Genomic DNA, 20,218 nt, shown 5'->3' with positions numbered 1-20,218 from the left:
GAGAAAAGATTTATATGATCACATATAAGCAATGGAATCAGCAATATGAGTACTTTTCACAACTCTACAAATCAAATTTAATAATCTCCAGAACATTAAGGAAGTTCAGCCCTTAATGGAAATGAATGAAAAGAAATTATTCACCCACTGTTACATGCCCTGGAAAGAGAATGCCGTGCCGGACTCAAAAGGGTATCACAATATTACTGAGATTTTCAGCAATGAAGGCCCTCCAAGGATCTAATGATGTTCATCTTTTCAGTTTATTTCCTTCACTGATAAACATTGTTAATAGATACCATTGCCTCTGTTTTCACTTTAAGAGATGTTACTTAGCACAATTCGTTTCTTTAGAATGCACCCTAGTTTGGTGGAAGGAATTTTCCTGCTTTTTAAATATAGGATATTTTCTCATGAAACAAATTGGCATACTCTTTCAGTGAAGTGAATAGACATATTAGATCTCTAAAATTGTAAAGGAGTCACTGCCCCAATTATCTTAGGAACAATAATAATCACTTATATAAAATTAAAATAAGAAAATTAAGCCAGGTATGGTGGCTCATAGCTACAGTCCCAGCACTTTAAGAGTTGGAGACCAGCCTGGGCAACATAGTGAAACCCCCGTCTCTACAAATTTTTAAGTATTAGCTAATTTTTCAACGTTGGCCGGGCATGATAATGCATGACTGTAATCTCAGGCTGCAGTGAACTATGATTGTGCCACTGCCCTCCAGCCTGAGTGACAGAATGAGACTCCCAACTCAAAAAAAAAAAAAAACGAAAGAAAATTAAGAATTTGTCTTGCACCTGTACTCCCAGCAACTCAACAGGCTGAGGCGGAAGGATTGCTTTAGGCCAGCGGTTGGAGACCAGCCTGGGGAACAGGGCAAGACATCATCTCTAAAAAAATACAAGGCAAGCTGAGCCAGGAGGATTGCCTGAGCCCAGAAGTTCCAAGTTGGTCAGCTATGATTGCCCCGCTGCACTCTAGCCTGGATAACAGAGCAAGACCCTGTGCCTTATTTTTTAATTTATGTTATTTTTTTACTACTTATGCTTATTTATCTATTTATTTATTTTTGAGACAGAGTCTTGCTCTGTAGCCCAGGCTAGAGTGCAGTGGTGCCATCTCAGCTCACTGCAAGCTCTGCCTCCCACGTTGAAGCTATTTCCCTGCCTCAGCCTCCAGAGTAGCTGGGATTACCGGCACACGCCACCACGCCCAGCTAATTTTTATATTTTTAGTAGAGACAGGGTTTCATCATGTTTGCCAGGCTAGTCTCAGACTCCTGACCTCAAGTGATGCAGCTGTCTCGGCCTCCCAAAGTGCTGGGATTACAGGTGTGAGCCAACTCGCCCAGGCTCCTTATGCTTGAAATGTGAGGTTTCATTAGGGAAAAATTTTCTTGTTGAATTTCTAACATGAAAAAATAATAGATTTAGCTGTAGATTAAATTAATGGTCCTGGTAGTTTGGTACAATAAAATAAATGAAATGAAATTGATAGCAGAGAGGAATCTTTGATGCTTTTCAACAATTTAAATAATGTAATATTTATTATATAAAGACATGAAAAAGTTCATTACATTATTATTATATTTATTTATTTATTTATTTATTTATTTATTTATTTTGAGATGTAGTCTCACTCTGTCACCTAAGCTAGAGTGCAGTGGTGCAATCTCGGCTCACTGCAACCTCTGCTTCCCGGGTTCAAGCAATTCTCCTGTCTCAGCCTCCTGAGTAGCTGGGATTACAGGCACACACCACCACACCTGGCTGATTTTTGTATTTTTAGTAGACACGGGGTTTCACCATGTTGGTCAGGCTGTCTTGAACTCCTGACCTTATGATCCTCCTGCTATGGCTTCCCAAAGTGCTGGGGTTACAGGCATGAGCCACTGCACCTGGCCCATTATATTATTTTTTAAAAATCAGTGTGACTCTTTTGACAAATTAGAATGGTTTAATAATCTTGGTTAGGCTGGGCATGGTGGCTCATGCCTGTAGTCCCAGCACTTTGGGAGCCCGAGGTCAGGAGTTTGAGACCAGCCTGGCCAACATGGTGAAACCCTATCTCTACTAAAAATACAAAAATTAGCCGGGCATGGTGGGGGGCTACTGTAATCCCAGCTTCTCAGAAGGCTGAGGCAGGAGAATTGCTTGAACTCAGGAGGCAGAGGTCGCAGTGAGCCAAGATCATGCCATTGCACTCCAGCCTGGGGGGGCAACAGAGTGAGACTCTGTCTCAAAAAACTAATAAATAAATAAAAATAAAGTATAAAAAATTAAAATTATGTGTTCAAATACATTAAATATATGGCAATGAAAAGGAGGCCTAGCATGACTGTCTGCATTTTGCTCCTAACCCTTCCTACCCTGTGGTGACATCTTCCAGGCTAACTGCTTTTTCTTATTTCTGCACATAGGCCAAGCTATCTATGGGAGGGATTTAGCTTACAGTTTAACTTTAAAGCACAGATGATAATAATCCCTTCCCCAAACTAACTCCTGAGAAGATAGAGAGGTTGTATACACAAGTAACAGTGTTATGCTGAAGATTTATAAGAGCAGTGTGACCTGACAAAGGATGAAGGATTTTCACCATCCCCTTGGGCTCCCACTGCAGCCCATGTCTGTCATTGTCAGACCTCTTCACCTCAACCGCCTCCTTCTTCCTCCCTTCCCTAACGTACAAGGAGCCTGAAAATCGTATTAATTTAAGATGGTTCTTTAGGATATTAGTTCACCATCTGTTCAGTTTGGTGGCTCTCTGGAATAAAGTCACCTTCCCTGCCCCTACACCTCAACCCTCGACTTACTGGCTGTCATGCAGCAAGCGGTGAGTGCAGTAAGCAGAGATCACAGCACTGCACTCCAGTCTGGGTGACCCTGTCTCAACAAAAAAAAAAAAAAAAAAAAAGAGAGAGAGAGAGAGAAATTTGGTTTTCGAACCAGACAAATTAAATAGGAGACTGAATTCCAATGAGACCTAGAAATGTCTAAATTTCTAAAATTTCTAAAAGAACTGAGAAAATTGCCTCCATTGAGGAAGTAAGCTGAAGGAGGTAAACTGCCATGTTTTCTGATTTGAGAAATATTGAGGAGACTTTGTCTCTTTCACCTCCAACTGCTCCTTCTCCTCCTGCCCCTGCACCTGCATAGTCTTTCTTACCTGAGCCTTCCTGTCCTGCCTTGCCTCTTCTTCCATCACCATCACCTAAGGAAAGTCCCCAGGGATCTGGTCCCTTTCCTGAAACTTCTGTTCTGACAGCCCCTTTCAAGGTAAGACCCAAACCCACAGGAAGAGGGGAGCCTACCGTTGTGTATACCACTTCACCAAAACGTGAATTAAGAATATTATAAAGGACTTCCCTGATCTAAACTTAAATACATTTCACTCTTGTGTTTCTAAAGCAGGCTCCAAGATCCTGTAGGCTTTGGCAGAAAATTTGACTTAACTGTTGAAAGCTTTGAGCCCAAATATTCTGATCTTTATCAATTAATTCACATGCTGGTGAAGAAGGGAAGGCCACTAACTGGTTGCAAAAGGTAAATTGGAAGGATTTTCAAAAAGGGACTGAAGCAGAACATGAAAGGCTCACATTTTCACCAAATATCTCCAAGTTGCCATTCCCCAGGTCCTTCCTAAAAATATAGATTGGAGGATAATTCAGCATTGTACTAAAAAGCCACACAAATCTGTCTTTGCTTAACTAAAATGGTTTGAGAGCCAGGTGTGGTAGTTCATGCCTGTAATCCCAGCACTTTGGGAGGCTGAGGCGGGTGAATCACTTGAGGTCAGGAGATCGAGACCAGCCTGCCAACATGGTGAAACCCCGTCTCCACTAAAAATACAAAAATTAGCCAGGTGGCTACTCAGGAGGCTGAAGCAAAAGAATTGCTTGAACCCAGGAGGTGGAGGTTGCAGTGAGCTGAGATCCTGCCACTGCAATACAGCCTGGGAGACAGAGCGAGACTCTGTCTCACAAAGAAAAAAATAAAAAGAAAAAAGAAAAAGAGAAAAAAAAATAGCAGGGTAGTAGAAATATAATGCACACAAGAATGATAATCATGAAGACAATCTGATTCTAGAAGAGTAAGGGAACCTATTCCATTAGAGAGCCAACTGAAAACATCAAATCCCAGTTCACACCCCAGGGTGTAGGGTCACGTGCCTGTAGTCCCAGCTACTCGGGAGGATTAGTAAGGAGGTTTGCTTGAATTCATGAGGTCAAGGCAGGAGTAAACCCTGATCATGCCACTGCACTCCAGCCTGGGTGACAGTGAGACCTTGTCTCAAAAACAAACAAACAAACAAACAAAAACCCACAAAACCAAACAACAACAAATTGCCACCTCACTCTGAAATGACAGTGGCAAACATCACTTTGCTATTGGCAAATTAAAAGAAAAACACTCCCTCTTGCTATCAACCTGGCCTCTTGCTCTAACATGTCTGACCCATGGTTTAAAATGCCCAAAAGCTGATGTACTCAAATTATAATGCACTTACCTATTCTGCACCAGCATTTATTTTTGTCTGGAGGAGATCACCATCCATGGTCCTGTAAATGTCTAACAGCATGGAATGATGAAGGGCAGTGTCTTTTAGGATATTTGGTTATATCTATATATATGGTTCTGAAGAAACCCAACATTGGGTGAGTTCCCTCAAACTTTTCACTAGGCATGACCATTGCTCTACTTTAGATAGAGATTCTGTGGGGCAAAACCTGAGAATTATCTGCCTGGCTATCAAGAAGATAGCTCCTTGCATTTTTGAGGGGAGAACACTTTTGCTTCAAGGGAGTGTTTCCTCCCAGGATTAGAAATCTTTCTGTAAGCTCAGGAAACATTGCTGATGAAAACCAGGCATGGTGTGCTGCACAACTTGTAGTAATAAGGCAGAAGTTAAAAGGAAAAGACACGTTTTCCTGTACTTGGCTGACTCCAAGACCTGCCATAGATAGAGCCCTAGCAGATCCTCGGTAACACGATCTGAAAAGTCAGAGCCCCGAAGTATGAGTTCCGGAGACTCTCTCAACACAGTCAGCCCCTAGCAAAGATAAGAGGAAAAAACAACAAATGCCTTTACTACCTTCTCTTTCCCCCTTTCCATTTCGAATTATTCAAGTTTTGTTAAGTTCCTGATTTCCCTTCAGTGCAGCTGCAAGGTCACCAGCTATACTTGCATTGCAAGACCTGTGACAGTTTGATTAGCTGCCTTTGTTCTGCTTCTATAAGCCCTCTTGCCCGCCCCCGAGTTTCATGCCATCAAATTCCCGCCACGCCATTCAAACTAGCCAACCCGCTTTCAGAAGTATCTATAAAGTCAAGCCCTGTCTTTGTTCGGGGCTCAGCCTTTGGATTTTAATCTGCTGGGCCTCAGTGCAGTCAATAAATCCTCCTGTTCCACCCATTGGTCTCTCTGTTCTCCTGATTCCCACAACAGTAGTAGGGGACTGCGTTCGCACTTTCCCCTGGTCTTTCATGGTATGAATAATGGACAGCATTTTTTTTTCGCCTATAGTCGCAGGCTCGGTCTCAGTGATTGTATGCTGTGGTCAGCTGTTTTTGTTTTTGTGAGACCTTGTTTTCTTGTTTACTGTCCTGGGACAGATGTCTGTAGTCACTTGTTTCCTCGGGAGGCAAATTTCAGTGTCTGTGGGGGAGGTCTCCCATGTTAGCTGTGGTGGTACTTGGCAGGCAGAGCTCAGGGATCTAGGCTTCCGTGCTTTGTAGATTGCTCAATGGTCCCCAAGGCCTAGTGGCTTTTAACACCACTTGAAAACCTTAGTGTTTTTCCAGTGTCCCCAGAGTCACCTCTTACACAGCCTCTTTTTTTGTTTGTTTGACTTATTCTCTGAGAGACAGTCTCACTGTATCTGGTGGCATCTTGGTTGAATCGATCCTCCCACCTCAGCCTCTGGAGTAGCAGAGGCACGAGTCACCACAGCCGGCTAATTTCTGTTCTTGTTTTTGTTGTTGTGGTGGTTGTCTTGTTTTTTGAAGAGTTGAAGTGTCTCCATGTTGCCCAGGCGACGTGCTCCCGGCGACGGAGGCTGCCTGCCTGGGGGCGGGCTGGAGCCACGTCCCAGGGCTGGGGGCGCTGTGGGCACTGTGGGTGCCGCACCCACCACTGCCCGGCACCGGAGGCCAAGAGAGCGTTCCCGACGGGCTCCGCGGATGCCCCGCCGCGTCCTGCTGCCCATCCTGCCCGGGTTGTCGCGGGCCGGGGGCACGACAAGAGGCCGGGGCCTGCCCGGATGCAGCGGCCTGCAGGGCGCAGCTGTCCCTCCACCAGCCGGGGTCCCCTCGCTCAGCCCATGAGACAAATAAATGAATAAATAAATAAATAAATAAATAAAAGATGGAGTCTTGCTCTGTCGCCCAGGGTGGAGTGCAGTGGTGCGATCTCGGCTCACTTCAACCTCTGCCTCCTAGGTTCAAGTGATTCTCCTGCCTCAGCCTCCTGAGTAACTGGGATTACAGGTGCATGCCACCACACCCGGCTAATTTTTCGATTTTTAGTAGAGACGGGATTTCATCATGTTGGCCAGGCTGGTCTCGAACCCCTGACTTCAAGTGATCCACCCGCCTTGACCTCCCAAAGTGCTGGGATTACAGGCATGAGCCACTGCACCCAGCCAGAAGCGGGCATTAATATGCAGGCGCCTTATAGGGCAACATCTGTGTGCACCTCTTACAAATCTTAATGCTGTGTATATGAGGGGGTTCCTTCGTGTCCCCCTGGGGATGTTTGAGGTTGCCTGTATGTGTTATGTGTGTGCATATCTTTAAGCTCAGATATGCATAGGCGGATTGACACCTCTGTTTGAATGTATTCCCATGAGCTCATGCCATTAATTCACCATCACAAGAAATATTTACTGAGCGTGAGCCATGCCATTCCACAGCCACCATTATAGTACTAAGGTAGAATGAGGAACAAAAAATCCAGGCTTTCTGAGCTCACACTGGGGTGGGGGCATGGTGGGAAGACACAGGCATCCATGTAATAAACAGAAACCACGACAGGGCTAAGTGTTCTGGAGGAGAGGCACAGAGTGTACTGAGGCCCCTGAGGTAGACCCCAGGTGCACCTTTGAGCTTTGCCTGCATGGTTTGGGTTTGTGGGCTCACCTGCATGTGTCCATGCATGCCCCATCTGCGTGCCCGTGCATGGCTGCATCACCCCATGCACACGTGCACTGCCCCTGGGCTTGCCCACATGTGCTGCTCCCCAGGGCGCCAGGCTATCAGCCTACAAGGCATTGTGGGTCTGGGCCCAGCCTGCCACCCCCTACAGAGGCCTGAGCTTGCCTTCCCAGGAGGCCCAGGACTCTCACCCAGGGCCCTTCCCTGCAGCTGGAGCAGGCTCTGTGGCTGGAATCTGGTGAGCTGGAGACGCAAGAGCCCAGGGGGCTGGTACCCCAGAGCGTGGAGTTGCGGAGGCAGCTGCAGGAGGAGCAGGCCTCCTAGTGGCGCAAGCTGCAGGCCTACCTGGAGGGCCAGCAGCGGCAGGCCCAGCTTGTGCAGCGGCTGCAGGGCAAGGTCAGGGCCACCCATTCCTGCTCTTTCCCTCCCACGTGTTCACTTTGCTCTGCCCCCACCCCTGGGGCTCACCATCAGCTCCCAATCCCCAGATTCTCCAGTACAAGAAGAGGTTCTCGGAGCTGGAGCAGCTGTTGGAGAGATCCGGAGAGCTGGAGCAGCAGCAGCTGAGGGTGGGTGCCATGGTGGGGAAGAGGCAGGCCCTGCCCTCCACCTGCCCAGCCTGATGCTTTAACTTCTCTCCCACCCAGGACACAGAGCACAGCCAAGACCTGGAGAGTGCCCTCATCTGGCTGGAGGAGGAGCAGCAGGGAGGGCCAGGGCTGGCGGCATGGCCCCCTGGGCGAGCGCCTACTGATCCCCTGTGCCCCATTCAGGAGTGCCAGCCTGGCCCAGGTGAATGCCATGCTCTGAGAACAGCTGGACCAGGCAGGTTTGGCCAACCAGGCTCTGAGTGAGGAGATACGAAAGGTGACCAGTGACTGGACTCACAGCTGCAAGGAGCTGGAGCGGTGGGAAGCGGCATGGAGGCGCGAGGAGGAGGTGGGCATGGGGGTGCAGGGAGGCCAGCAATATAAGAGGAAGATAATGCACAATTATGCTAGTGAGACTCTCTTTTCCAATAATGTTTGCACTTCTCAATACTACATTTAAAAAGGAAATAGTAGCACTTGAACGGTTAAGTAAGAAGATGAACAAAATTGAACAGAGGAAAAATAACTGTCTGAAGACATGTTGAAAATACATTTAAAGACAGTCTGTCTGAGATAGGAGCTGAGCTGGCCAATCCATCTTTTAAATAATTGAACATCATTCAGGTGTCAAGTATTTGACCTGGAGACTGGAAGGGGAGGAGAGAGTCCAAAAAAAAGTCAAAATATAAAGAAAAAAAATTAAAGAACTTGTCCCACAAATCAGGCAACCAAGGTCTAAACTTATACCCTCTGCCTGGGTAAATTGTTGTTGCTTCTTTCTGTGACTCTTAAAAGATGTACCATATACCTCATTTAATGACTTTGATTTATTCATGAAAACTCTATCCCCATGGGAAAAGCTGTTAAATGAAAAAAGATTTCTTTTAAGTAGAAAAATTATGAAAGGATTCCTTCCAACCCTCCATACTCAAAATATAGCTATCAATTATCTATATATATCAAAATATACCAATTAAAAATATCAGTTAAACAATACATCAATTGAATTATGAAAGCAAGCTTATTTAAGTAGCAAAGAATAATGTGAAGGTTAGTAAGTATAGCTTATACTTAAAATACAATGAATTGAAAGCTCATGGCACTTCACAGAGTAGGAAGAAGAAACTTAATAGAAAGTGGTAGTTGGGAGAGAAGGACTGCAAGGGAGTTATTTGGAAAATGCATTTTTTATTTCTGCATCATTTTATTCACAAATTATTCTTAATCTTTTGTGAATTTGTGGATTTCTTGAACTCAAACCAGACTTAAAAATACAGTTATAGCACAGAAAAAAATCTTTAATGGCAAAATAAAAGCTAAGCAAGAGAGCCTTTGAAAACACATGAAAATAGCACACACATTAAAAAAAAGAAAGAATAAAGAGATGTACAAGCGACACCTCCTCAACCTTCTCACTTGGTGTACATACGCACAGTAAATTATTTTGGGCTCAGCCAAGCATGGGAGCAATTCAAATAGATCCATATGATATTCTCTGATTAGAAACTCTTGTGGAGTAAGTTAGTGAGTGTATCTTTGCCTAAAACAGTCATGTCAAAATATAGCTTCCTATAGCATATTTATTTAGTATCATTTTGGTGAAAAAGTGGTTATACAGAATAGAAAAGAGTTGTCCAAAACTAAGTGGTTGACCTTTCCAGAGCCATTACCTGCAGAATTGTTATGTAAGTCTGTTCCATACTCATAAAGGAATACTCAGCTGACCCAACTGATTTTCTCGTGTTTTTTCCTTCAAGGGCTAGTAGAAGTCTATATGTTGTGGTGGAAAACAACCTCAGCCCTATAGTCCAACATTTGCCTAACAAAACTTGTCCTGTGATTTACAAAACTAGAACCTCACTGGTAAGTCACATTCCTAGAGTCTCCCCCATGCCTAACCCCAGTCACGGAAAATAAATCAAATCATTGTCACTCTTTCTTAACAAAGAGCGTACATTTAAAACTTGAGTAAAATTACAGGTACCGTCTGCGGCCTTCAAGGGGGAACTTGAAGTCTCAATACCGCAGTTGTCCAATCAGAGGATCCAAGATGAATATACTCAAGGACTTCATGCTTGGCATCCTCTGGAGACAGTACATAACCACCAGCTTGGTTTAACCGGAGATTCATTTGGGTTAGGAGAAATTATGTAGGCAATGTACTTAGTCAATGGAGGCCTTATGCCTGAAGACTTACAAGAATCTGAATTCGTATGTTACTTTTCCTTTAATGGAGTGGAATTCCAAATGAAAATAATCAAACAGCATGTGCATAAACATTAGATATCATACCCACATTTACAAAGCCTTTATAGATATGCAAGTGTTACTGCGTCTGTCCCTAGCTTCTGTACAGAATTTAATGGGTAGCTGTTACTATTTTATTGTTGTATAAAAATGAGGAAACTGATAAGTTGTCTAAAGGTGCACAATCAAAACACATCAAAGCCATTGTGAAATACAGGTCCCCGGATTTCAAAAACAGATCTTCTGCTTATAAATTCAGTCTTTTTCATACTGCCATAAACTCCAGAATGGGAAAACAAAGTTACTATCAGAAAAGCTGCTTTCAGCTGGGCGTGGTGGCTCATGCCTGTAATCGCAGCACATTGGGAGGCCAAGACAGGCGGATCACTGGAGGTGGGGAGTTCGAGACCAGCCTGGCCAACATGGTGATCTCCACTAAAAATACAAAAATTAGCTGGGCATGGTGGCGGACACCTGTAATTCCAGCTACTTGGGAGGCTGAGGCAGTAGAATCGCTTGAGCTGGGGAGGCCGAGATGGCTTAGTGATCCGAGATGGCGCCACTGCACTCCAGCCTGGGTGACAGAGTGAGCCGACATCGCGCCACTGCACTCCAGCCTGGGTGACAGAGTGAGACTCCATCTCAAAAGAAAAAAGAAAGCTTATTTTTTCCCCTAATCACCATAATATTCACTATGAAGTGATGGAAATAGAAATAATTTACTTAGCAAATCCTTTCTAGTTCAAATAATTTGTATATAGGCTGTGCAAACATAATAATGAGAGATTCTTTTTAGTCATCTTGCTTTATATCACTAATTACACTCTTATTTAATGATATTTTAAAGAAAAACGTGTTTATTTTCAAGTAGAAAAGTCATATATGTCCACCAAGGAAAGCTGTAACAAATGTAAAATACATAAAAAAGATAACAGCTAAATTTCTAAAGCATTCAAAAAAAAGACAAATAGAAGGGTGTCAGATTAGGAAAGTATGTCTTGTAAGGTGTGATGGTCAGACTGATTAGCTTAGAGATGTGGATCTCAAAGTGGTTCTCAGAGCAACAGCATCAGCGTCACCTGGGAACGTGTTAGAAATGCAGATTCTCAGGTACCATCCCACATTTAATGAATCAGAAGCTCAGAGTAGAGACCAGCAGTTTGTTTTAACAAGTCCTTCAGGGATTCTGATACAGCTGATGTTTGAGAAACACTAGATTTAGGTAAACGTAAGAGGGTCACGTTAGTATTTTTAAATCATTGGAAGTTGGTTTGTTTTGTTTTTTCTTAAGTGGGACTCATTTGTACTTCAATACACAGAATGGATATTTAGAGGAAGTCGTTTTTGACCTAACACAGATGAGCACTTCCAATTGAACAGCGCTTTCTGATAATGGGGCTGCCCCCTACAAGTGAATAACTGGGTTTCTCTAGGCTGGAGCTGCAGACAGGTCACTATGTGTATGGAGGATTGTATTAATATGATCGTGGCTCTTTATAGCTCTGCATTACTAATATTCTGTTTTAAAGTCTCTCCTCAATATCCAACGTCTCTGTGTTAATGATGGTAAGGAGTGGGTAACAGTAACAATCATCCTGTTGTTGACAACAGATGATAAGAGAAAGCCCAACTTTACACTCTGTATAATCTTACACCAATGCCCCATTCCTCGTCTAATTTTTTTTTTACATGTTAACACATGACCTTGGCATTACTAAATAAGAAGCCCTCTCACTTAGAACCCGATGCAGTATGATAAAAATTATTTTGAGAACAATCAGGAGCTCTAGTTTTCAATTCTGCTTCTCTTCTCAAGTAGTTCTGTGCCTTAGTTTCTTCTTTGTAAATTTAAATGGTTGGAACAGAGGATCTGTTAAGTGTGATTCAAGCTGAAATTGTATGTACCCCACACTGAGTTTCTCTGCTATACCCCTAACCCATTCAACAATCACACCACCAGTTTTCAGGACTCACAGTAGGATAGCCGTCTATCATTTGTTAATAGGTGTGCTCTTTCATCCAAACAAGAAACTCATGATTTCTGCAGTTTTTTATTCTAGCCAGGTTCTAGGTGCTGGCCTGGAACTATAAAACGAACATTTCACAAAAAGTTATGACAATATACAAAGGAAAGACAATTTCTTTGAATATCCATAATCTCAATATGGAGTCTGGCTGTGGATGGCCAAGAGATAGTTTCCTTAACTGGAAAAAGTTTTTAAATGAGGCTTGGTGGAGGATATATCTTTGCATCATTACAAAGAAGAAAAAAGAGAAATCTCACAACTGAAGAAAGTGAAATCCACTTTACTTAATGCGGACCTCTGTCTCTGGTGTGCAGGTCCTCTGTGTCCAAAGATAATTAGCACTTTATAATGCTAATTATTATAATTATGTCTGAGAAAAAAATCATTAGGGGGTAGGCCCGTTCACTGATTTTCAACTGCCCCCTCTATTTAAAAATAAGGTCATTTTTCTATGAAATAGCTTTAGGAGCTCAAAGCAGAAAGAGGGTTATAGAAAATCCTGTGTAGGTATAAGCCTGCGTTTTTAATATTCTTATAATTCTGTGATGTGTCTGGAAACTGAACCGGGAGGAAAACAGTGAACCTATTTAGTCCAGGAGACTAGAAATCAGGACTCAGAAGAGTAAACATTTCTGTAATAGTTAGTCCTCAAATAGTCATTCATTGACCTTCCACTGGGTGTCTGGCAATGTGCAAGCTGTTTCTAGATGCTACCTCATGTAACAACCATCACAGTTGCACAGAGCAAGTACTAGTACTCCACTTTCACCGATAAAGAAGTAAAATCTTAGAAATTAGCTGCCCAATGTCATGTATGTAGGAAAGGAAAGCTGGATTCTGATTCATATTTGCTGGCTCCAAAGCACTTGTTGTAAATACTTCACTATCCTGTGCTTACATGTAAATGTACCATTTCTCTTAGGGGTCTTGAAATACTGAACCAAAGAATGGTGTAGGGGAAGGGCAGTTTAGAAATACCTGGAAATTTGGTTGTTTGAAGGAAGCCCACTCTCAGATGGTAGGAGATCAAGCTAACAGAATAGCTGAGACCAGGCTAAGGACCAGCTTCTTTGGGAGAGAACAGACGCAGGGGCGGGAGGGAAAAAGGGAGAGGCAGACGTCACTTCCCCTTGGCGGCTCTGGCAGCAGATTGGTCGGTTGAGTGGCAGAAAGGCAGACGGGGACTGGGCAAGGCACTGTCGGTGACATCACGGACAGGGCGACTTCTATGTAGATGAGGCAGCGCAGAGGCTGCTGCTTCGCCACTTGCTGCTTCGTCACGAAGGAGTTCCCGTGCCCTGGGAGCGGGTTCAGGACCGCTGATCGGAAGTGAGAATCCCAGCTGTGTGTCAGGGCTGGAAAGGGCTCGGGAGTGCGCGGGGCAAGTGACCGTGTGTGTAAAGAGTGAGGCGTATGAGGCTGTGTCGGGGCAGAGGCAGAGGATCTCATACTTACCTGGCAGGGGAGATACCATGATCACGAAGGTGGTTTTCCCAGGGCGAGGCTTATCCATTGCACTCCGGATGTGCTGACCCCTGCGATTTCCCCAAATGTGGGAAACTCGACTGCATAATTTGTGGTAGTGGGGGACTGCGTTCGCGCTTTCCCCTGACTTTCTGTGGTTTCAAAGATAGACTGTACGCCAAGGATGATATCCTTTTTTTGTATTGGTTTGTGTCTTGGTTGGCGTCTTAGGTGTTAATCCTGCAGTGGAGGGCTGGGGAATAGGAAGTAACATATCGCCTGCACGCCATAGGAGAAAAAGCGAGCATCCGCCGTATCGGCTTTGTAACACAAATTAGCTATCGTGAAGGCCGCTCAGCTCTTCCCTTTCTACCCTGGCTGCTTTTTGCAGGGATTGGTCCGTGGTCTCCAGTCTCTTGGGTTCTCACCCTGTGTGAAAATCTTCGTGTTTTGCCCTACCCCCCAGTCACTTCTTACACAGCCTCTGCTTCCAAGCGCAGCCCCCACAGGAGTTTGTAGGATTTCTGTGCTAGCGGGCAATGTGTTCTCACCTCATAGAGCCAGGTAGAAACTACGCAGATGGGCGCTGTTCTCTGGGAAGAAAGCAGGGCCTTTGGGGCTCTCAGTGTCCCCGTTGGGTTGTAGACATAACACGCTTACTTTGCGTAGGGGAACGGCTCTGCCGGCCCCCAGGTGCCCTCGCGCATGTTCATGGAGGCCCGCAGGTCAGAACCGCAGTCTCACCTGTCTTGGCGGAAATGCCCTGCGATCCTCCCTGAGATAGAAGGCGGGAAGTTTTATGAGGAGCCGGTCCAGTTTCCCTACTATCTCCTGCCGTTTATATATCTAGTCTTTCTTCAGACTTTAAGCGACTGCTTCATGTTCGATGTCTCACTCCCACATCCTACATCCACTGCCAGGCAACTTTCTAGATAGCACCCTGACCCATCCTTCCCACCCCCAAGAAGCCCTTTCCTATTTCTGGGGCCAGTGTGCTCCCCAGTCCCTCTTTCTTCAGGCCCTCGCTTATCACCTTCATGGACAGAAAATACTTAGCTCTCTCTCAACCTGAGGTTTACACCTGACACGCGTCAGTGCCCTGGCAACTTCCTTAATACCCCTTCTCAAATAGCACTGAAAATCATCTCTTTCTAACTCCCAGAACTATCTAATTGGTTTTGTCCCTGCACTACATGAATACTAGTATTCCACTACAGAGGAAAACCCCAGGCCTAGAGATGGCGGTTCTGGACATTGTGCCAGCCTCTCCCAGGGTATGTTTTCTGACCTCACCTACTTTTGATCAACTGAGGTCAGGAGTTCAAGACCAGCCTGACCAACATGGCAAAACTCCGTCTCTACTAAAAATACATACACACGCACAATAATAATAATAATAATAATAATAATAGTTACTATTATTATTATTATTGCCAGGCGCAGTGGTGTGTGTCTGTAATCCCAACTACTCGGGAGGCTGAGGGAGGAGAATCACTTGAACCCGGGAGGTGGAGGTTACTGTGAGCCGAGATCACGCCATTGCACCGCAGCCTGGGCAACAGAGTAAGACTCTGTCTCAAAAAAAGAAAAAAAATTAGTGCATCTGAGACATATTATTGGAGACAGTAGAATCCTGCGTCCAACAGGCACTTGGTGCAGATCTGAACCCATTGAGCTATTGGCTCATGTTCCCTATGTTCTATTAAGTATCATGAGCAGAAATTGAGCTCTTTGGCTTTTACCCACTGAGTATGGCTATAGGACAGGTCTCTCTCTCTCTCTCTCTCTCTCTCTCTCTCTCTCTTTCTCTCTCATTCTTTGCATCATTATTTTTTGCCATCAGTGTGGGTTTTTGGTTTTGAGGTTATGAAGTGAATTTCTGGGGACAATCTCTGTTGGGTCGTGTTGACAAGGATCCAGTCCCTGTTTGGTGATACATGACAGCTAATCTGGTCTGTGAGTCTTCTTTATTGTCTATTTATTGTCCTGAGAATAATGGTATTTCCTGATATTTGAGACTGCAGCAATGATAAGTTGTTCAGATCTTGTCTTTCCAATGTTTGGTAAAAATTTTATAGGCCCAATTGTTGTCAATATCTGCAAGAGTGGCATCTCTGTTACAAGAGTGATCTTACTACTCAATGTTCCCCCTCCCACCCAACTTCGTTTCCTAGGGGCTCTTGGCTTTAACGAATTTACTGTATCTAAAAGACATCTTAGTACAGGAAGAAAACTAAATCTGTAGCATGTAAGGAGCAGTTTTCTTTGATTGGTATATTCAGGTTTCTAACCAGCTGAAAAATTCAAATACATGTCCTTTAAGGATTAAGTTTAAACCACACTACAAAAAGAGAAAAGATTTATATGATCACATATAAGCAATGGAATCAGCAATATGAGTACTTTTCACAACTCTACAAATCAAATTTAATAATCTCCAGAACATTAAGGAAGTTCAGCCCTTAATGGAAATGAATGAAAAGAAATTATTCACCCACTGTTACATGCCCTGGAAAGAGAATGCCGTGCCGGACTCAAAAGAGTATCACAATATTACTGAGATTTTCAGCAATGAAGGCCCTCCAAAGATCAAATGATGTTCATCTTTTCAGTTTATTTCCTTCACTGATAAACATTGTTAATAGATACCATTGCCTCTGTTTTCACTTTAAGAGATGTTACTTAGCACAATTCGTTTCTTTAGAATGCACCCTAGTTTGGTGGAAGGAATTTTCCTGCTTTTTAAATATAGGATATTTTCTCATGAAACAAATTGGCATACTCTTTCAGTGAAGTGAATAGACATATTAGATCTCTAAAATTGTAAAGGAGTCACTGCCCCAATTATCTTAGGAACAATAATAATCACTTATATAAAATTAAAATAAGAAAATTAAGCCAGGTATGGTGGCTCATAGCTACAGTCCCAGCACTTTAAGAGTTGGAGACCAGCCTGGGCAACATAGTGAAACCACTGTCTCTACAAATTTTTAAGTATTAGCTAATTTTTTAAAGTTGGCCGGGCATGATAATGCATGACTGTAATCTCAGGCTGCAGTGAACTATGATTGTGCCACTGCCCTCCAGCCTGAGTGACAGAATGAGACTCCCAACTCAAAAAAAAAAAAAGAAAAGAAAATTAAGAATTTGTTGAAAATTGTTTTACTACAATGCTAGGCTGCATGTCTTGCACCTGTACTCCCAGCAACTCAACAGGCTGAGGCGGAAGGATTGCTTTAGGCCAGCGGTTGGAGACCAGCCTGGGGAACAGGGCAAGACCTCATCTCTAAAAAAATACAAGGCAAGCTGAGCCAGGAGGATTGCCTGAGCCCAGAAGTTCCAAGTTGGTCAGCTATGATTGCCCCACTGCACTCTAGCCTGGATAACAGAGCAAGACCCTGTGCCTTATTTTTTAATTTATGTTATTTTTTTACTACTTATGCTTATTTATCTATTTATTTATTTTTGAGACAGAGTCTTGCTCTGTAGCCCAGGCTAGAGTGCAGTGGTGCCATCTCAGCTCACTGCAAGCTCTGCCTCCCACGTTGAAGCTATTTCCCTACCTCAGCCTCCAGAGTAGCTGGGATTACAGGCGCACGCCACCACACCCAGCTAATTTTTATATTTTTAGTAGAGTCAGGGTTTCATCATGTTTGCCAGGCTAGTCTCTAACCCTGACCTCAAGTGATGCAGCTGTCTCGGCCTCCCAAAGTGCTGGGATTACAGGTGTGAGCCACCTCGCCCAGGCTGCTTATGCTTGAAATGTGAGGTTTCATTAGGGAAAAATTTTCTTGTTGAATTTCTAACACGAAAAAGTAATAGATTTAACTGTAGATTAAATTAATGGTCCTGGTAGTTTGGTACAATAAAATAAATGAAGTTGATAGCAGAGAGGAATCCTTGATGCTTTTGAACAATTTAAATAATGTAATATTTATTATATAAAGACCTGAAAAAGTTCATTTCATTATTATTTTATTTATTTATTTATTTATTTATTTTGAGATGTAGTCTCACTCTGTCGCCTAAGCTAGAGTGCAGTGGTGCAATCTCAGCTCACTGCAACCTCTGCTTCCCGGGTTCAAGCAATTCTCCTGTCTCAGCCTCCTGAGTAGCTGGGATTACAGGCGCACACCACCACACCTGGCTAATTTTTGTATTTTTAGTAGACACGGGGTTTCACCATGTTTGTCAGGCTGGTCTTGAACTCCTGACCTCATGATCCTCCTGCTATGGCTTCCCAAAGTGCTGGGGTTACAGGCATGAGCCACTGCACCTGGCCCATTACATTATTTTTTAAAAATCAGTGTGACTCTTTTGACAAATTAGAATGGTTTAATAATCTTGGTTAGGCTGGGCATGGTGGCTCATGCCTGTAGTCCCAGCACTTTGGGAGCCCGAGGTCAGGAGTTTGAGACCAGCCTGGCCAACATGGTGAAACCCTGTCTCTACTAAAAATACAAAAATTAGCCGGGCATGGTTGGGGGCTCCTGTAATCCCAGCTACTCAGAAGGCTGAGGCAGGAGAATTGCTTGAACTCAGGAGGCAGAGGTCGCAGTGAGCCAAGATCACGCCATTGCACTCCAGCCTGGGGGGGCAACAGAGTGAGACTCTGTCTCAAAAAACTAATAAATAAATAAAAATAAAGTATAAAAAATTAAAATTATGTGTTCAAATACATTAAACATATGGCAATGAAAAGGAGGCCTAGCATGACTGTCTGCATTTTGCTCCTAACCCTTCCTACCCTGTGGTGACATCTTCCAGGCTAACTGCTTTTTCTTATTTCTGCACATAGGCCAAGCTATCTATGGGAGGGATTTAGCTTACAGTTCAACTTTAAAGCACAGATGATAATAATCCCTTCCCCAAACTAACTCCTGAGAAGATAGAGAGGTTGTATACACAAGTAACCGTGTTATGCTGAAGATTTATAAGAGCAGTGTGACCTGACAAAGGACGAAGAATTTTCACCATCCCCTTGGGCTCCCACTGCAGCCCATGTCTGTCATTGTCAGACCTCTTCACCTCAAGCGCCTCCTTCTTCCTCCCTTCCCTAACGTACAAGGATCCTGAAAATCGTATTAATTTAAGATGGTTATTTAGGATATTAGTTCACCATCTGTTCAGTTTGGTGGCTCTCTGGAATAAAGTCACCTTCCCTGCCCCTACACCTCAACCCTCGACTTATTGGCTGTCAAGCAGCAAGCGGTGAGTGCAGTAAGCCGAGATCACAGCACTGCACTCCAGTCTGGGTGACCCTGTCTCAAAAAAAAAAAAAAAAAAAAGAGAGAGAAATTTGGTTTTCGAACCAGACAAATTAAATAGGAGACTTAATTGCAATGAGACCTAGAAATGTCTAAATTTCTAAAATTTCTAAAAGAACTGAGAAAATTGCCTCCATTGAGGAAGTAAGCTGAAGGAGGTAAACTGTCATGTTTTCTGAATTGAGAAATATTGAGGAGGCTTTGTCTCTTTCACCTCCAACTGCTCCTTCTCCTCCTGCCCCTGCACCTGCATAGTCTTTCTTACCTGAGCCTTCCTGTCCTGCCTTGCCTCTTCTTCCATCACCATCACCTAAGGAAAGTCCCCAGGGATCTGGTCCCTTCCCTGAAACTTCTGTTCTGACAGCCCCTTTCAAGGTAAAACCCAAACCCACAGGAAGAGGGGAGCCTACCGTTGTGTATACCACTTCACCAAAACGTGAATTAAGAATATTATAAAGGACTTCCCTGATCTAAACTTAAATACATTTCACTCTTGTGTTTCTAAAGCAGGCTCCAAGATCCTGTAGGCTTTGGCAGAAAATTTGACTTAACTGTTGAAACCTTTGAGCCCAAATATTCTGATCTTTATCAATTAATTCACATGCTGGTGAAGAAGGGAAGGCCACTAACTGGTTGCAAAAGGTAAATTGGAAGGATTTTCAAAAAGGGACTGAAGCAGAACATGAAAGGCTCACATTTTCACCAAATATCTCCAAGTTGCCATTCCCCAGGTCCTTCCTAAAAATATAGATTGGAGGATAATTCAGCATTGTACTAAAAAGCCACACAAATCTGTCTTTGCTTAACTAAAATGGTTTGAGAGCCAGGTGTGGTAGTTCATGCCTGTAATCCCAGCACTTTGGGAGGCTGAAGCGGGTGAATCACTTGAGATCAGGAGTTCGAGACCAGCCTGCCAACATGGTGAAACCCTGTCTCCACTAAAAATACAAAAATTAGCCAGGTGGCTACTCAGGAGGCTGAAGCAAAAGAATTGCTTGAACCCAGGAAGTGGAGGTTGCAGTGAGCTGAGATCCTGCCACTGCAATACAGCCTGGGAGACAGAGCGAGACTCTGTCTCACAAAGAAAAAAATAAAAAGAAAAAAGAAAAATAGAAAAAAACCCAGCAGGGTAGTAGAAATATAATGCACACAAGAATGATAATCATGAAGACAATCTGATTCTAGAAGAGTAAGGGAACCTATTCCATTAGAGAGCCAACTGAAAACATCAAATCCCAGTTCACACCCCAGGGTGTGGGGTCACGTGCCTGTAGTCCCAGCTACTCGGGAGGATTAGTAAGGAGGTTTGCTTGAATTCATGAGGTCAAGGCAGGAGTAAACCCTGATCATGCCACTGCACTCCAGCCTGGGTGACAGTGAGACCTTGTCTCAAAAACAAACAAACAAACAAACAAACAAACAAACACCCACAAAACCAGACAACAACAAATTGCCACCT

General features: G+C 43.7%; 1 protein-coding gene and 1 non-coding gene across 2 annotated transcripts in view; both read left to right on the top strand.

Annotated features, from left to right (window-relative positions):
* LOC129136527 (neuroblastoma breakpoint family member 15-like) overlaps positions 1 to 20,218 on the top strand; it is a 49,589-nt gene that overhangs the window by 20,845 nt on the left and 8,526 nt on the right. The window contains exons 5-7 of the mRNA XM_063804772.1: positions 7,653 to 7,733; positions 7,812 to 8,103; positions 9,512 to 13,357. Coding sequence (XP_063660842.1) covers positions 13,263 to 13,357 — 95 coding nt within the window. The 5' untranslated portion in view covers positions 7,653 to 7,733; positions 7,812 to 8,103; positions 9,512 to 13,262. The remainder of the gene's footprint in view (positions 1 to 7,652; positions 7,734 to 7,811; positions 8,104 to 9,511; positions 13,358 to 20,218) is intronic.
* On the top strand, positions 13,476 to 13,639 carry LOC129138449 (U1 spliceosomal RNA). The gene has a single exon (XR_008541700.1). It is a non-coding gene; the product is annotated as a U1 spliceosomal RNA (small nuclear RNA).

The sequence above is a fragment of the Pan troglodytes genome, chromosome 1 (genome assembly GCF_028858775.2).
Source record: "Pan troglodytes isolate AG18354 chromosome 1, NHGRI_mPanTro3-v2.0_pri, whole genome shotgun sequence".
Lineage (NCBI taxonomy): Eukaryota > Metazoa > Chordata > Mammalia > Primates > Hominidae > Pan > Pan troglodytes.
Note: the sequence above shows the minus strand (reverse complement) of the source record. Positions and strands in the feature narration are given on the sequence as shown.